The sequence below is a fragment of the Ascaphus truei genome, chromosome 16 (genome assembly GCF_040206685.1).
Source record: "Ascaphus truei isolate aAscTru1 chromosome 16, aAscTru1.hap1, whole genome shotgun sequence".
Taxonomy (NCBI): domain Eukaryota; kingdom Metazoa; phylum Chordata; class Amphibia; order Anura; family Ascaphidae; genus Ascaphus; species Ascaphus truei.
In genome coordinates, this window is record NC_134498.1 from 38772854 (window position 1) to 38788001 (window position 15148).

At 41.8% G+C, this 15148-nt stretch overlaps 1 protein-coding gene across 7 annotated transcripts in view; it reads right to left on the reverse strand.

Moving 5' to 3' along the window:
* Positions 1 to 15148, reverse strand: part of ATP11C (ATPase phospholipid transporting 11C (ATP11C blood group)) — a 114427-nt gene that overhangs the window by 35028 nt on the left and 64251 nt on the right. For all 7 annotated transcript variants that reach the window (XM_075573254.1, XM_075573253.1, XM_075573250.1 and 4 more), the window contains exons 8-13: positions 11461 to 11511; positions 10180 to 10244; positions 7823 to 7904; positions 4658 to 4808; positions 2661 to 2858; positions 1363 to 1518 (exon numbers count right to left, since the gene is read on the reverse strand). In XM_075573254.1, the coding sequence (XP_075429369.1) occupies positions 1363 to 1518; positions 2661 to 2858; positions 4658 to 4808; positions 7823 to 7904; positions 10180 to 10244; positions 11461 to 11511 (703 nt within the window). The remainder of the gene's footprint in view (positions 1 to 1362; positions 1519 to 2660; positions 2859 to 4657; positions 4809 to 7822; positions 7905 to 10179; positions 10245 to 11460; positions 11512 to 15148) is intronic.

The following is a 15148-nucleotide window of genomic DNA, read 5'->3' on the forward strand; positions in this document are numbered from 1 at the left end:
CTCCCAGGTAGCACACCGGTCTCTGCATTACGGGTTGGAGCGAGGTTTTTCTCAATTTATACTTTACGATCATGCTCGTCCGCCCGAATGTATTGATGTGACTCACGTGTGTCTAAGTATTAGTTAAGGAAAGTTATGACGGCGTTCAGATTTTGAAGTTAAATTGAAACGTAGTTTGTAAATCATTAAACTGTCAATCTCACAGCTGATTTACGACAGGGGGGGGTGCGCTTATGTATTTTACATGGGGAAAAAGAAAGTATTTAAGTAATAGCAATGTATTAGGAATTTAGATTTCAACAGAGGAGTGTTTGGACCAAACATGTGATATCTTCTATTCTGTACCAGTGACGTCTATGGGAGAAAACATATGACATCTGGTAATGTATAGGGTTTTCTTTTATGTTATATCCTTTTTATTTTGAGAACCTGTTCTGCATTTATTGTAATATTGGAATTGCATGTTCTTGTAATCCTTTTTTCTGTAATCTAATAACTTTCTATATACACACACACACACACACACACACACACACACACACACACACACACACACACACACACACACACACACACACACACACACACACACGTATATATATTTATATTATATATAAAACATTTAATAAGTGATGCTTTGGGGCTCTGAATGAACTGTTGCACACTCTGAAGTGAGTATTTACATTTTCGGACACATTTTGCTACAATGGATTTGTGTGGGTTAAAGTGCATAGTCTTTTCTATAAAAAACAGGGACCTGGCAAATATATTAATTTTACATCTTATTTTTATTAGCATATCTCGTGTGATATGATTGCAATTAACTAAAGGGTTAATATTAACTCATCGGAGGTACCTTGCGCAGGTTAAAGGCGAGTTGGCTAGAGTACCTGTGTGTATTAACCCTGATTGCATATCTAAGTGACGTGCTCACAGGTGTGCCGTACGTGACGAATGGTATATGGGGATGGAGTTACTGTAGGGGAGACATTACCCATATGAGGTCACCTTTGAGAAGGTGAAGTGTGGAACAGATTGTGAGCTGTGTATTAATCCATGTCCTTTCGGGGAAATATTGTCCATTTGAGGAACATTTGCAGAGGTGAAAAGTGACTGCTTGCAAGCAGAGTATTAACCCTTGTCCCGTGTGCAGGTCACGTGCTCACAGGTGTGCCATATGTTACAGAAGTTAAAATGGATTCGATGCAAAAGGGGACTCCATGTGCTCATTTCCCAGAATCCCTTGCTGCAGGGGAAGCACTGTATGCTAAGAGATAATGGGGAAAGGCAGGGCTGCAGACCTGTCAGACGTGAATGTGCTCACAAGGGGGACTTTTATTTTTTACATATAGGAGATGTTACCTTTGAGGCTTTTCCAAAACACCCAGCAGAACCATCCGTTACAGTTAATCCTCCATCTACTGGGTCTTTATATTTGTGTCCATCGATGCAACACTCGATAAACTCCATAGTGTTTTCTGTAAGGGTCCCAGTTTTATCTGTAAACACATATTCCACCTGAAAGAAGAACTGAATGTCAAAACCAGCTTCTTGGGAGTTGGTGTAATATCCCGATTGCAGAATTCACACCTTTCAGGCTGCAGCCCCGATGGTGCTGGCCGCGCTCATGCTCGAGATCGGTGATGTCATCAGCTCTCCAACCATGAGCGCCAGGTGTCCTAGCTATTTCTCAAGCGCGTGCGCGGGGGACATTGCAGGCAAATTGAGCGCGCTTCAAAGTTCATTTTTTTTGTTTACTCAAGCGCCAAGCTTGAGTGAGCGTGTGTGCCCGCCCGCGCGCACTGTGTGAGCGGGGACTTACATAGATCTTTGTGTAACTAAAAGCGGCAAGCACGGCGCGCTCAGCGCCAGCGGGGCCGCAGCCTAAGAAATTTAAAGGGACGCACACCAATAAAAAACAAATTTTGTGTAATCAGTTTCCTTAGAAAGATACAAATCACCCATAAAGTGACTGTTTTACATATTGGCTTCCTATTAAAAATGATATATTTAATTTTTGTAGGACCGCTGAACTTAAGCATGCCACTTACGTATATCTGCTTCCCCGATGAGGGCTGCATATTTTCTCACCTCTAATGTCGAGGACTGACAGTCTTATCACCATAAGACATTAGATAAAGATGCTAAAAGCCATCCCATGCTTCTGTTTAGAAAGGATAAGCTGCGTTTTGATGATTTAAAAGCCTTTAACACAGGGGTATCAAATTCGGTACTCAAGGGTCACCAACAAGGCTAGGTTTTATCTGTGCCACTGATTGAGCCTCCTGTGCTGAAGCAACGATATCCGTAAAACCTAGTCTTGTTTATTTATAAAATGTGTTACCAGGAAGTAATACATTGAGAGTTACCTCACGTTTTCAGGTATGTCCTGGGCACAGAGTTGTTGGTGGCCTTTGAGGACTGAGTGTGACACCGCTGCGTTAACCACTAAACAAATGTCCTCCTGGAACCTTCCAGAACCATCTCTCCCCCTTATATAGCCCATGCGCGACGTTTAGATCCCCATAGCAACCATGGGCGGGCTTAGAGTAGAGAAGCAGCCAATAAGATTTAGCCTGAACAACTGAATTATAGCTTCTTAAAAAGAATGCTCGTTATTACCAGTGTATCACAATCTTGCTCTGCATTTGCCAGCTCACCTGCCCAAGCTCTTCATTAAGGTCGGAGGTGTTGACCAAAGCCCCTTCTTTTATTTCTTCGTCATACATTTCCTTATCCCACGAGATGAAGAAAGACCCCAGGAACTTCTGCATTTCCACCGTCACGTACATGGACACCGGGATGATGAAGTTGAAAAGAACCATGAAGGACAGGAAGTCCGTGAAAATCTTCAATATCTGAACCAGAAACAAAATGGCACTGGTGAAAAAGCGGAGAGACGCACAAATAGCTCGGGAGATAATGTGTACAGTAGGGCCCCGCTTTACGGAGTTCCGCTCATACAGTGTTTGCCAATGTATACCCATATTCATTGGATTTGGCGCTTGTTTCGTTTTTCCGGCGATTTTCGGCATGACGTGCTCAGCAGCCAAGTATCCGGCTGTCACTAAGCAACAGTTTTAGCGCGTGCGCAACTCCTTGGTCAGTGAAACAGTCGGTTTACAGCTCTGCATCTCTGTTTTCAAAGGTACAATACAGTACAGTAGGGCCCTGCTTTATGGCGATTTCCGCTTTATGGCGGCGGCCTGGAACCCGCCGTATGAGCGGGGCCCTACTGTATTAAAAAAAAACCATGGTACAAAGAAGGTTCATTTCATTTTATTTTTGAACCAACAAAAAGATACAGCTGTAGAAAGACTTACTGACCCCAGCGCCGTGGATACACAAGTAAAAATCTGGTGCATTGGGGATAGTATCTGTCGCTATGGCGCTGCGGAGGGGGGGAGTTGGGGGGTCCATGCTTCCGGATCGGACACCTGGCAGAGACAGACATGCCACAGCGGGCAATATGCTTAGGGCTCCCCGGTGTCAGCGGATGAGCTCTAGAGGCGAATCCAACTACGCATTCACCTCAATCAGTAGGGAAGGGTATGTGTTCCCATTAGAAATGTAGTATAGTTGCTACTTGCGCAGAACCAGCTAGGATGCCAGTAAGTATATGGGGTACAACACATCTTACTCTGAGGGGGGCCCGGTCCAATTCAAGTAATGCAACCAAGTAAATGCCCCTACTATTGCACTTAAATGAAATGCCAGGGAAGAGGCAAAGGCCTCTGTAAACTTCCCTTACCTTGGTTCAGACGGCTTCTGGAGACATGTCTCCATAGCAACGTGACGTCATGATGCCCGGAACCAAGGTAAGGGAGAGGGGGACAGCCGGCAGGGGGGGCCCAGGAGAAAAAGATTGGGCTCACCTGCTCGATCTCATCATCCCTCATATCTCCCCATCCCTCCTCATCATCTATACCCCTCCTCCTCCCCCCTCTCATCATCATCATCTCTACTCCCTCCTCCCCCCATCCTCTCTCCTCCCACCCCTCCCATATATACACACAAACACTACACCATATACACCCATACCAAACATGCAACATTAGTGTAACACACACATACCATATACAAATACACATTTATATTCAACATATAAAAAAAAACCACTAAATATATAACATTAACATGCACATAATGCATGAAACACACATATGCATTACAAATACACACACACTTACCAACACACACACACACACACACACTTACCAACACACACACACACACACACACACACTTACCAACACACACACACACACACACACCAACATACACACACACACACACACACCAACCAACATACACAAACACACTTACCAACACACACACACACACACACACACACACACACACACACACACCCGGGAGATGCATAGAGCAGCTATGGAGTGCTCTGCAGCGCCACCTGCTGTGGTGGAAGAAAGCCCTACTCGCCTCCTCCCTCCAGCTGTTCCGTAATCAGCTCCACACACTGCAGCCAGCATCCTCCGCTCTCGTCCTACCCGCCCAAGCCTATCTGGAGAGACAGATGGGCCATCGACAGGGGGGGGTGGGGGGGGAGTGTGCCCCCCAAGAGCGCGGGCCCCTGGGCTATAACTACAACACCCTTGCACAGACTGCATATCATCAGACTGAAAAGGAAAGGTACCTTGAACGACTCCCTTTCCTTGCGCGTTTTCTCATTGTACCACGGCTCATCATTTGCCGGATTGCTTTGCCATACGTACTTCAATGTCGTGCAGACGGTGGCCTTGGAGAGCAGGATGCATAGGTATACGATTAAAAAGGCATTGATTGATCTGAAAGCAACAAGGGATTTTGTTTTTAAAGACCTGCAGAAATGAGATCCGAATCTGCGCATTAATGAAACCGGAAACTTCACTAAACATGTGTAAAACATTAATCACTTAATAAATAACTATTTGAGCAAGTATCCAAGTGTTTTGGACTCCCATTCTAATTCACAGGACACTTGTCAGTGACACCGTGGTATTGAACCTTTAGGAGTGCCGTACAAAATGGACACACAATATACACACACACACACGCCTAAATAATAAACTGTGAGGGACTATCGTAGATATTACTATATTTAACCCTCATCACATAATTCTCTTTTTTAAATAATTTTTTACTATTCTTTTATTTTTAAACTATTTTTTAATTGATTTTCAAATCACGTATAGATAAGAATGGGGAGGGGAGAACGGAAATACAGAAATCAAAATTGGGAGGGGATGGATGACCATTTCTATGCATTCAGGTGCATACAGTGCAACCAAATATATAAAGTATGTCCTAACCCTTAAATACATTGTAAGCGCACTCATATACAGTATAGATATATATAGATATACGCACACAAAAATAATTGCTGCGCAAAAATCAGTAACCTAACATTAGTTAATACTGTAGATATGTGAATCTGTGCAAAGTAAGCACAAATTCAGCTAGTGTCTCTGAAGTCAGACTTTCACACTGATTAAGAACTGCTGAAACCTGCCAGCCTCCGCCGCACACATAGCTGTGTGATTTCTATCGGAGAGAACATTTCATGGACGGTTCTCACTACGCTGACGTCATCCACCGGTGACGAGAGGGGGACACATCCAAGGGTCTGATTTCGAGACTCCACCAGCTGCTGCAGCACTTACCAGCGTGGAACTCGTGGACCCCGAGTTCCCATTCACCACTGCGGTACACCCATTTTTTACGGCCCTCTTCGATTATTAAAGGGGCGTAGTTCAGTTCATACAAATATTTATATTGTTTTGTAATGTAAACCCCAAGATATTTTAGACTCGCCTCCTTCCAGTTTATTTTAAAATCTTTTTTCTTCTTAGCTTGTTTAGACTAAGAGCCTTGGATTTGGTATTGTTTATTTTGAAGAGGGTCAGTTTAGCAAAGCCCTCTATTTATTTCAATAGTTCTGGCACAGAGGTTTCCGGGTTTGTGAGGGACAACCGGACATCGTCTGCAAACAGAGAGACTTTGTATTGCCTTTGTCCTATCTTTACGCTTGGGATATTCTTATTTATACAACAGACGACAGAGAAGCCCAATGCTCATTTCCCTCTATTAGGGGGGAGAAAGTATTTTTCCCTCCTAATAGAGGTAAATGAGAATTTTAATCCTAATAGAGGTATATTCGTATTTTATCTGATAGTGTTATTCCTTGCGAACAGGTGTCTGCCTTGTCGTGGCTCGCAAGCTTACAACGCTATGGCCAAAGGGTTAAACTAAATGACCCTATTTCAAGAGAATATATAAGTATTTTACTGTGTATTTCTGTCATGTTGGATGTAGCATTGGGCTTCTCTGTCGTCTGTTGTATACATATGCCACGCTCAATAGCACTCCATTTTTACACATATATATACAGTATATTTTGTGGGGGCTCAGGGGTTCCCAAAAAGAGCTTGCTGGGGTTCTGTGTTTTGATATTCTTATTTAGCCTGATTGAAGATGCTAGTGGCTCTATCACTAGGGCAAATAGTAATGGTGACATAGGATAACCCTGACAAGTCTCATTATTAACCAAGAATAGCTATGATAGGCACCCTGAGTCTTTCACTACCGCTGTCAGTGATGAGTAAAGCACAGTAATATTGGCAGTAAAGCGGGAGCCTATTCCATATTTTTTAAGGATTTAAAACATAAATGGCCAATTCACCCTGCCAAAGGCCTTCTCGGCATTTAGCTCTAGATCTATTGTGGGGATCTGACTCTTATTGCAATTATGGATAGTATTTGTTATCCTCCTGATGGTGTCTGCTGCTTAACTATTCTTTATATATAGATATTTATCAAACATTTTGAAGTAGTAGCTGCTTGCTTTCTATATAATTTAAATAGATGCATTAATTGTAGCCAAGAGACATTTTAAAAATGCACAAATTACAGGCACAACCACAACATTACAGATCAATACATAGAAGGAAAGGATGTAGAAAAATTGTACATGACAAAGGAAACAAAAATACTAAGCACCCAAGTATAATATTTAATCAAAGAAATTCTGCTCATTACTTCTCATAGTGCTGTTAAAATAAGGAGGGAACTTGAGCAAACTGGAGCAAACTATGTGATGAATACTACGAATGACTCAAGAAACGCTAAATACACCGTGCCCTAGGATATGTAGAAAAAACTACTTAAAGCAGCAGGACATGTGTTTTTATTTTGTTTAATAGGCTAGAAGCAGTGGGTCTCTGGAGCTGACCCGTTTTAAATTTCAGCTCCAGGGACCCCTTGAGGTACTTACCTCTGTAGGGGGTGCTGGAGGCAGCGTCGCAGGTTTAAAGCCTCCAATAGGAAACCGCGAGAGATGACATCACAGCTTCCTATTAGGCCGTGTGACACGGGAGCTTTCAATCCCCCTTTTCGATAGCCCCACTTTGCCCAGTCGGAGCCGCTACCAGCACCCCGTGCAGAGGTAAGTATCTCGGGAAGCAGGGTTAGAATTAACGCAGTTCACCAGAGACACACTATTTCAAACCTATAACGCAAAAATAAATACAAGAGGAAAGCAGGATTGCTGCTTTAACAAATGCTATATATATTTATTTTTTTATACCATCCTTGACTGTCCTTGTACATGTAAAGGTCAAAAAGGAAAATCCGTAATGAACTACGTATAAAAAACCTGTGATTTTCATGGGAAGGTTCAATAAAGATCTTGGCTCTCTAAGGAACTGCTGAAAATAGGTTATCTGTCCAAAGATATTGCTGGAACTTCAAAGCTTGACACGGGAAAATACTTGTACAAATAGTATAAGCTACATCACAGCAATGTTTATATACTCAGACTTACTTTTCCACTGCAGAGCGTTTTTGAGATTTTCCCTGGTAGTTCAAAGCCATTTTGGTTTCCATTCCCGTGTACACTGCGACACCTGCGTGACATTGAAATGCACCGTTCCCGGAGGAAACTATTATTATTAACATATTCCGCCGCGCGGTACAATGGGGTACAAGGATGTGATAATTACATAAACAGAATTACATACAAAGAAGGACAAGCATGCACAAACAGATACAAAACGTAATGAGGGCTCTGATCTTCAGAGTTTACAATCTAGAGGGAATAAAGGGCAATGTTGAAACAAAAGTTAAAGTGGCTGATTATTGTGGGACAGAGTGGGACTCAGGATGGAGTTTGGTCCAGCCGCACAGCTGGTTCCAATAAGGTTTGATGTATGGACGTTAGGGGGTGTTACATAGCGTGGAGTTTGGTTCAGCCGCACAGCTAGTCCTAATATGGTTGGGGGACAGTGGGGGGTATGTTAGGGGTATGCCAGAATAACTTCCTTCCTTAAAGCTGCAGTTCAGTCTTTTTTTTGTTTGTTTTTTTTAATTTATTTTTTTACTTCAATAGTTTTATGTGTGCAATCTCTAATTACCTAAAGAACTGTATAGCTGCAGGTCAATTCGTTCTCCATGTATTGATAGGTCGAAATTTGGTGACATAATTAGTGAAGGGATCTGTTTTTCTTCTGCTTCTGTCTCTCAGTGGAAGCTCATGAATATTCATGAGCACTGCTGCACTGACATGTGCTAGAGGGAGGGCAGGGCTGACAAAGGAGTGTGCCAGGGCTTGTGACAGGACATCAAAGGGCAGTGCCTTAGCAAATGGCTGTTAAAATAGAATACAAGAAAATTGGTCTTTCAAAGTTGTTTTGTTAAAAACAGAAAATGCTAAAAGTATTTTTTCTTACTACAGAACTGATTTATTTACAACACACATGCAGGAAATTGACTGAACTGCAGCTTTAAAAAAGGTGAGTTATCAGGGAGTTTTTAAATGTCTGAAAGCTGGGGGAAGAGTCTGATGGTATGTACAGTAGGAAATTCCAGGGAGAGGGGGCAGCACGGAGAAGTCTTGTAGACGGGAGTGAGGAGGCGATAAGGCAGGAGAGGAGAGGCTGTTGTGGGCAGAATGTAAAGGGCGTTTAGGGATATATCTGGGCTGAGATGTATGCGGGGAGGAGTGGGGTCAGCTCTGTTGAGAGCTTTGTAAATTAGAGCTAGGGATTTAAATTTGATTCTAAAGGATATGGGAAGCAGTGCAGGGATTTGCAAAGTGGCGCAGAAGAAGTGGAACGGTGAGTGAGGAATTAAATACTTAAGCAGCCACAATGGTTTAAAAGGGGAAAACCATCATAGGAGCAAAGTGAACCAATGCCAGTAATGTGTGTAAGGGGTAATATCTGGGTAACTGGTGCCCAAATCTCACAAGTATTTTTTCACAATGTGTTTAACTTATTATGTCTCCACAGTGAGCTGAGACTTGGGAGGAGTTTGATTTCCTCTAGTTGCTCCCTTGTGTGATTTACAAGTGCTTGCACAGCCAAAATTCCCGTCTCTCCCCCTCTCCTTATCTTTACGGACTCTCGGATAAGGACAGGGTGGGATAAGATGAATGAAAACACTTGTTGGACAAACACTTTCCCATTCAGAGACTGATAAGAAATGCAACTTGTAATTAATATCCAAAAAAGCAAAGCAGCCCAAACCCTTGCTTTTAGCACGGTTAGGTTTGTTTAGGGAAGCCAATTAGATTGTTAAATTAATTACAAAACGTGGATTTCTGGCCAGCAACATGGGATTGTACCTTTAAATGCCATTTAAACAAGAACGCTTTGTAGCTATTACACATTCTGCGTCCTGGAACCTCTCTGCATGTTTGTTTTCGGGTTCTGAGGCTGCCAGCACTTCTCAGTGTAAGATTGCTACAAATGTATCTTTCCCTTGGCAACTCCCCTGCACCTTCTAGTCAGTTGAACTGTTACTGCCTCCCCTGCTAGTTGCCATAATCTCAATGTATTTAGTCACAGCTTGTCTACCACCTTAGTAAAGTATTGCAAATTAATTTACCTCTCCTTTACTTTTGCCACCTACCCAGTCCCCCCCCCCTTTTTGTTATTGTTGCTGTTTTACAATAAAAGCACAAAAGAAAGGACTCAGAGTTAACTACCTGCCTCTACCACTTGCCACAGTGTGCTTGAGTCAGAATATTCAGACGTGTCATGTCAGATGTGTGCATGTCCCTTTCAGTAGAAATAAATTAGGTGATCAATATACACACTTTAATTAAAGACTGGAAAGGGGATTAGGATTCAATGGCGTTATCTGTTAGATCATGTAAATTCCATCTTCTGAATCATTTACCATATATCTTCTTTGTATTTTTTAAAGTTGCTCCTTTCAGCAGCACGTTCTCGGAACTCAAGGACCTAAACGGAGCAAAAAAAAACATCTTAATGACATTGGCATTATATTTCTATTATTAAAACAGAAAAATTGGAAAAATGAACAAAAAAAATGAAAAAGCAATAGGAGATTGTAACAGGGGACTTATCCCTGTTCAGTAATGTGCCTTTAATCTAGCAGTGTGGTAGTTAATCTAATCAAGCAGGTGGTGTTTAGTAATTGTTTACAAAAAGCCTGCCTTTGAGACAGGAAGTAACTCCTTAGCTCTGACTGAGAGCTGACCTTTCGAGCTGACCAGTCTTGAGCTCTGCACAGCAGAGCTGATTTCAAGACACAGGGAAAACTACTACACCTGAAGCTGAACCAGGAAGTGAGAAGATTTTCCCTCCAAGAAACAGATAAGACTTTTATTCTTAAGAGACTGCTTATATCTGCTTATTTCAAGCTATATGTTTTGGGGCTGCGAGAAATGCTTGACTAAGGGAGATGTGAATTATTGCATAGTGTTTCACTAGAAATACTCCCAAGTGAATAGAAGCTTTGTTCCCCCCCCTGTGTTTGGATGGATTTCCTGATGAAAAGGAAAAGGCACAATAAAGCCTTATTATAATTTCACATTATAAACGTCTCCAAATTGTGTACCTCTGTGAACGTCCGTCTACAGAGATTATATATATTAAAAAAAAAATTTAATTAGAGGAAAGAGAATACAAATGAAAAAAAAAAATGATTTGTGAGATCTCCACAATTTCCCACTTCAAACTCCCTCACACTCACTGGTGCCCTGAGCAATTACCCCTTTAAAATGAGCAATTTGTGCTTTTATTTATTTATTTACATAGGATTGGAACAGGGTGTCTACAGAGCTGAACCCCATTCATTTGAGCTCCTGGGACCCCCTGCTTCCCGAGATACCGGCAGCCCCTTTAGAGGTCTGTATCTCGGCAAAGTTTAAAGCTCCCGTGTCCGGAGACCCCCGCTTCAATCCTGTGTATATTAAAAAAAAAAGCTTGCGCTTCTACAAAGGAACATTTGTTGCATTTGCTTTTTGCCAACGAGTAGATTTGTTTTTTGAATCCCTTCTCAGGCGGAGGGGAATTTAAACACAAAGCATTACTGGGTAAAAACACCATTGGTTCATGTGTTCAATGCCCCGTCTGGAAGGTTTAACCAGCAGTTACTCCTAAATAAGAAACTCATGTCAGTGATTTACAGCCAAGCTTTATGGTACATTTTTACCTTGCGTTGATAACCTGATTATTAGTGTAGATATTCATTCTTCCAACAAACCTGAAAAATATTAGAAGCCATTTAGATTACTTTGAAGACATTACATTCAAAGGGCAGTGACAAGAATCGCAAACAGATAAAAAAAAAATAAGTTGCGTGTTCAGAATATAAATTTCTTGCTCAACATCGATAGGTCAATTATACTCACAATATAATTAATTGCTGATACGGAACAATTTCTCACGACTTTAAAGAATAAAACAAGCAGATGACGAGGTGCATTTTTGGCAAAACCAATTAATGTAATTTTCCCTACCGCAGAAGCACAACAATCGCACATAAAGCAGACATTTGTGAAAGTCATTTATGGCTCTGGTGATATCTTGCACTTTACCAAGTTCATGAGAAGGTACCTGGGATGTGTAAGAATAGAGGAGGAGGAATCGCTCACAGAACATTGGCGTACCCCGTGGTAAACAGCAACCCGTAGATTCAAGACCGGTTAACGCACAGCGTCAGTAAACATGCGTGAACCAGTTCAAATCCATTTCCTGGATATTTTTTTTAGACCAAATCCTTCCCCCCACCAAAATTTATCAGCGGAATAGGTACTAAAAACAAATCTGCACGGGTTAATCCAAATCCGGCATTGAATATTGAGATGAGAGGGATGGGAGGAAGGGGAGAAGGGAGGAAGGGGAGAAGATGGAGGGAGAGGGAGAGGGAGAGAGGGGGAGATTAAAACTCCCAGCGGATTAATCTGTGTCTGGATTTTTAACAATCCGAAAACGGATTTCGGATTAATATTTCAAATAAAAAATCCGAAACGGCAGATTTGCCTTTTTGAGACTGTAGCGGCCGGTCCGAGGCAAATTCCAAATTCGCAAGAAAAAAAATGTGCCGATCTGTAAGGGACAGGGATCAACTCCCATTGACTTGAATAGGACAGAAGGCCTGTTTGGTTGCATTAACTGGTAAGGGACATGGATAAATAATCCTGTAAATGGTACAAAATTATACCGTGGGAAAGTAACTCCTCTGCTACTACATTTGATTGCAAGCTCTTCTGAGAAGGCCTCTAACTTTAATCTCTGCACAAACAGTAGAAACATTATGCAACTTTAATAATACACCTTCTGTGACCTATGCCTAAAGAAAACAAAGACAAAATATAGAAACCGTCTTGAATTATACTGGAAACATTGCCAAAATGTCACTTCTAAAATGTAAAGAATTATCTCCATGACTAGCACTATAACACAGCAGTGGACCTGCCCCTAACCAGCAGTACCAAAAGAGGGCACTTTGGCTCAAATACAGCCCAGCACACCAGCTATTGTTGGATAAGAATGTGAGCAAAGATAATAGGAGCTGGCATGTTTACGTGTCGCTGTATTTCTGTACTAAACAGATAACAGCTACTGGAAAACAGGAAACCAATGTGTTCTCGACCTTAAAAAGAGTATCACTGTTTACAGAACATTTCCCAAGGACCTAAAAAATCTACTTGGCCAAGAAACACGAAACCTTGAGTTCGTCACACTTGATAAGAGCAGGGTTTTCATGCTATTTTCTCACTTAATTATAAATCACTGAAACACTTTAATTGAATGCTTTGGTCGTTTTAATTAAAATAGCCTTCTTAATTAAATAAATGCTTAAAATTAGAGTCTGTTACTCTGCATCATTTCTATTGTCATCAATGAATAATTAACCGATTAAATCCGAATACATTCAGTTACATTTCCATGCATCACATTGTTTCTGTGACTCCAATCTATTTGAATAATGAACATGTTTTCTTAGCAATATTGGTCCTGGAGAAAACTAGTGTTAACAGCGCTATGTAGGAATCAAAGTTACTTGCTCAAACCTAATATTGCAGTTAGGGATGATGTTATACCAAAATTACACTAGATCCCTAATTTGAGCACTCAAGTTAATGCTAAATAAAATTTAACATTTAATGGATATAACTAAAATTGGTGAAGGAAACAAAATTGAAACAACTATAAAGAGAAATGTCAGTTTCTCATCTGGAGATGACCTCTGCTCCAATAGTAATAAGGGACAACTAGACCAGGGGTGTGCAAACTTTTTGCCCTGGGCCCCCCTGCCTGCTCTCTTCCAGTGATCACGCCCCACACCCCTTACCTTCTCTAGAGCGTCAAATAACACTGCTGGGTCATGTGACATCATGTCACCCCTGTCGCATAATTTGATGCTGTGTTGCCATGGTGACGCAGTGTCATGTGACATCAGGTGACAATGTGCCGTGATTTGGCACCGCATTGCCATGGCGACACATCGTCTGAGTCAAGGTAAGAGTGTTACAAAGACCTTGCGCGGTCCCCCGGCATTTAATTGAAATGCTTTGGGGGCAGAGCGCAGGGTTTCTTTAAGTGCCGCGCCTCACCAAAAAAAATCCCCCATTTTGCGCACCCCTGCACTTGACTATAAAAATGCTGAGTGTTCAACAATCATTTACTCCTGAGGTAGCTGATCGCCAGTGAAACGCGTAGAGCCCAAAGTGAGAGGAGATTGTGAAACGCGTCTCCTGTTACCGAGCGGTCGATACCGGAAGTAACAGAGGGACCCACTTGCTCGTGAGACGCCGACATCCGTGGAGATGGTACAGCTGGGGAAAGTCTCCGATCCAGGAGATCTGACCCCTGTCCGGTTAAAGTGAGCTAAAGAATGTACTTATTGTGAGTGTAAAATCTTTAGATTTTATTTGGTTGTATCCAAATTTCTTCACTATTGTGTCTCTGATTTCATGTCTTCTGAGATCCTCCCTATCCACCTGGATCGATAAGGATAGCCTCCATATTTATGATATGCCTGAACATATCTACAAGATGCTGCTAGTTTCTACAGCCAACGTGTTGTTACGTTATTGTGCATTCTTTTGCCCTTTTTCAAGACAACTTCAGCAACATGTCAAGTGCCTATGGACATTCATGATTAACTTATCAAGTGAGTAATGTTAACAAACACAAAGGTGAGAAACATCAGTGAGTGGTTGAGAGTGCAATCAAGATAAGTGAGAATATATTAGATCTACAAGAGAGCGGATATTGTGAGGTGCAGGCACTAGTGCCAAACTGGTGCTCGCATAGTGTATACCTCAGGTGGTGAATACCCTCTATTGTGGTCTTCGTATAGAGCTCAACGCTGAGCATGAGAGTCTCCTCACGCTGCCTCCGACCGAGCTAGTCGCACTCCCCGCATCACACACTCGTGACGTCAGAATAACCCGACGCGCATTTCGTCCAAACACCTTTGTGTTTGTTCACGTTGCTCACTTGATAAGCTAATCACGCATATCCATAGCACCCTGACATTGTTGAGCACTGTATTCACATAAGTTAAATACACTGCATCTTGATAGTCAAGTGGTCCCTTATTACTATTAGAGCAGAGGTTGTCTCCAGATGAAAAAGGAAGATTTCTTTTTTTAACTGTTTCAATTTTATTTCCTGCACCAATTTTTGTTAGATCCATTAAATGTTACGTGTGTGTGTATATGTGCGGGGGGCAGTGGGGAAGAGATCTGTGTGTATGTGAATTGAATACGAGCTAAGAGATCTATCTCTCACTCCACTAGATGCTATAAGTGCTTATAAAATATCTATTGCTTGAACATAGCCACTTCAAAATACGCCTCTACATGTATCTTACAAGCATAGATTTGATT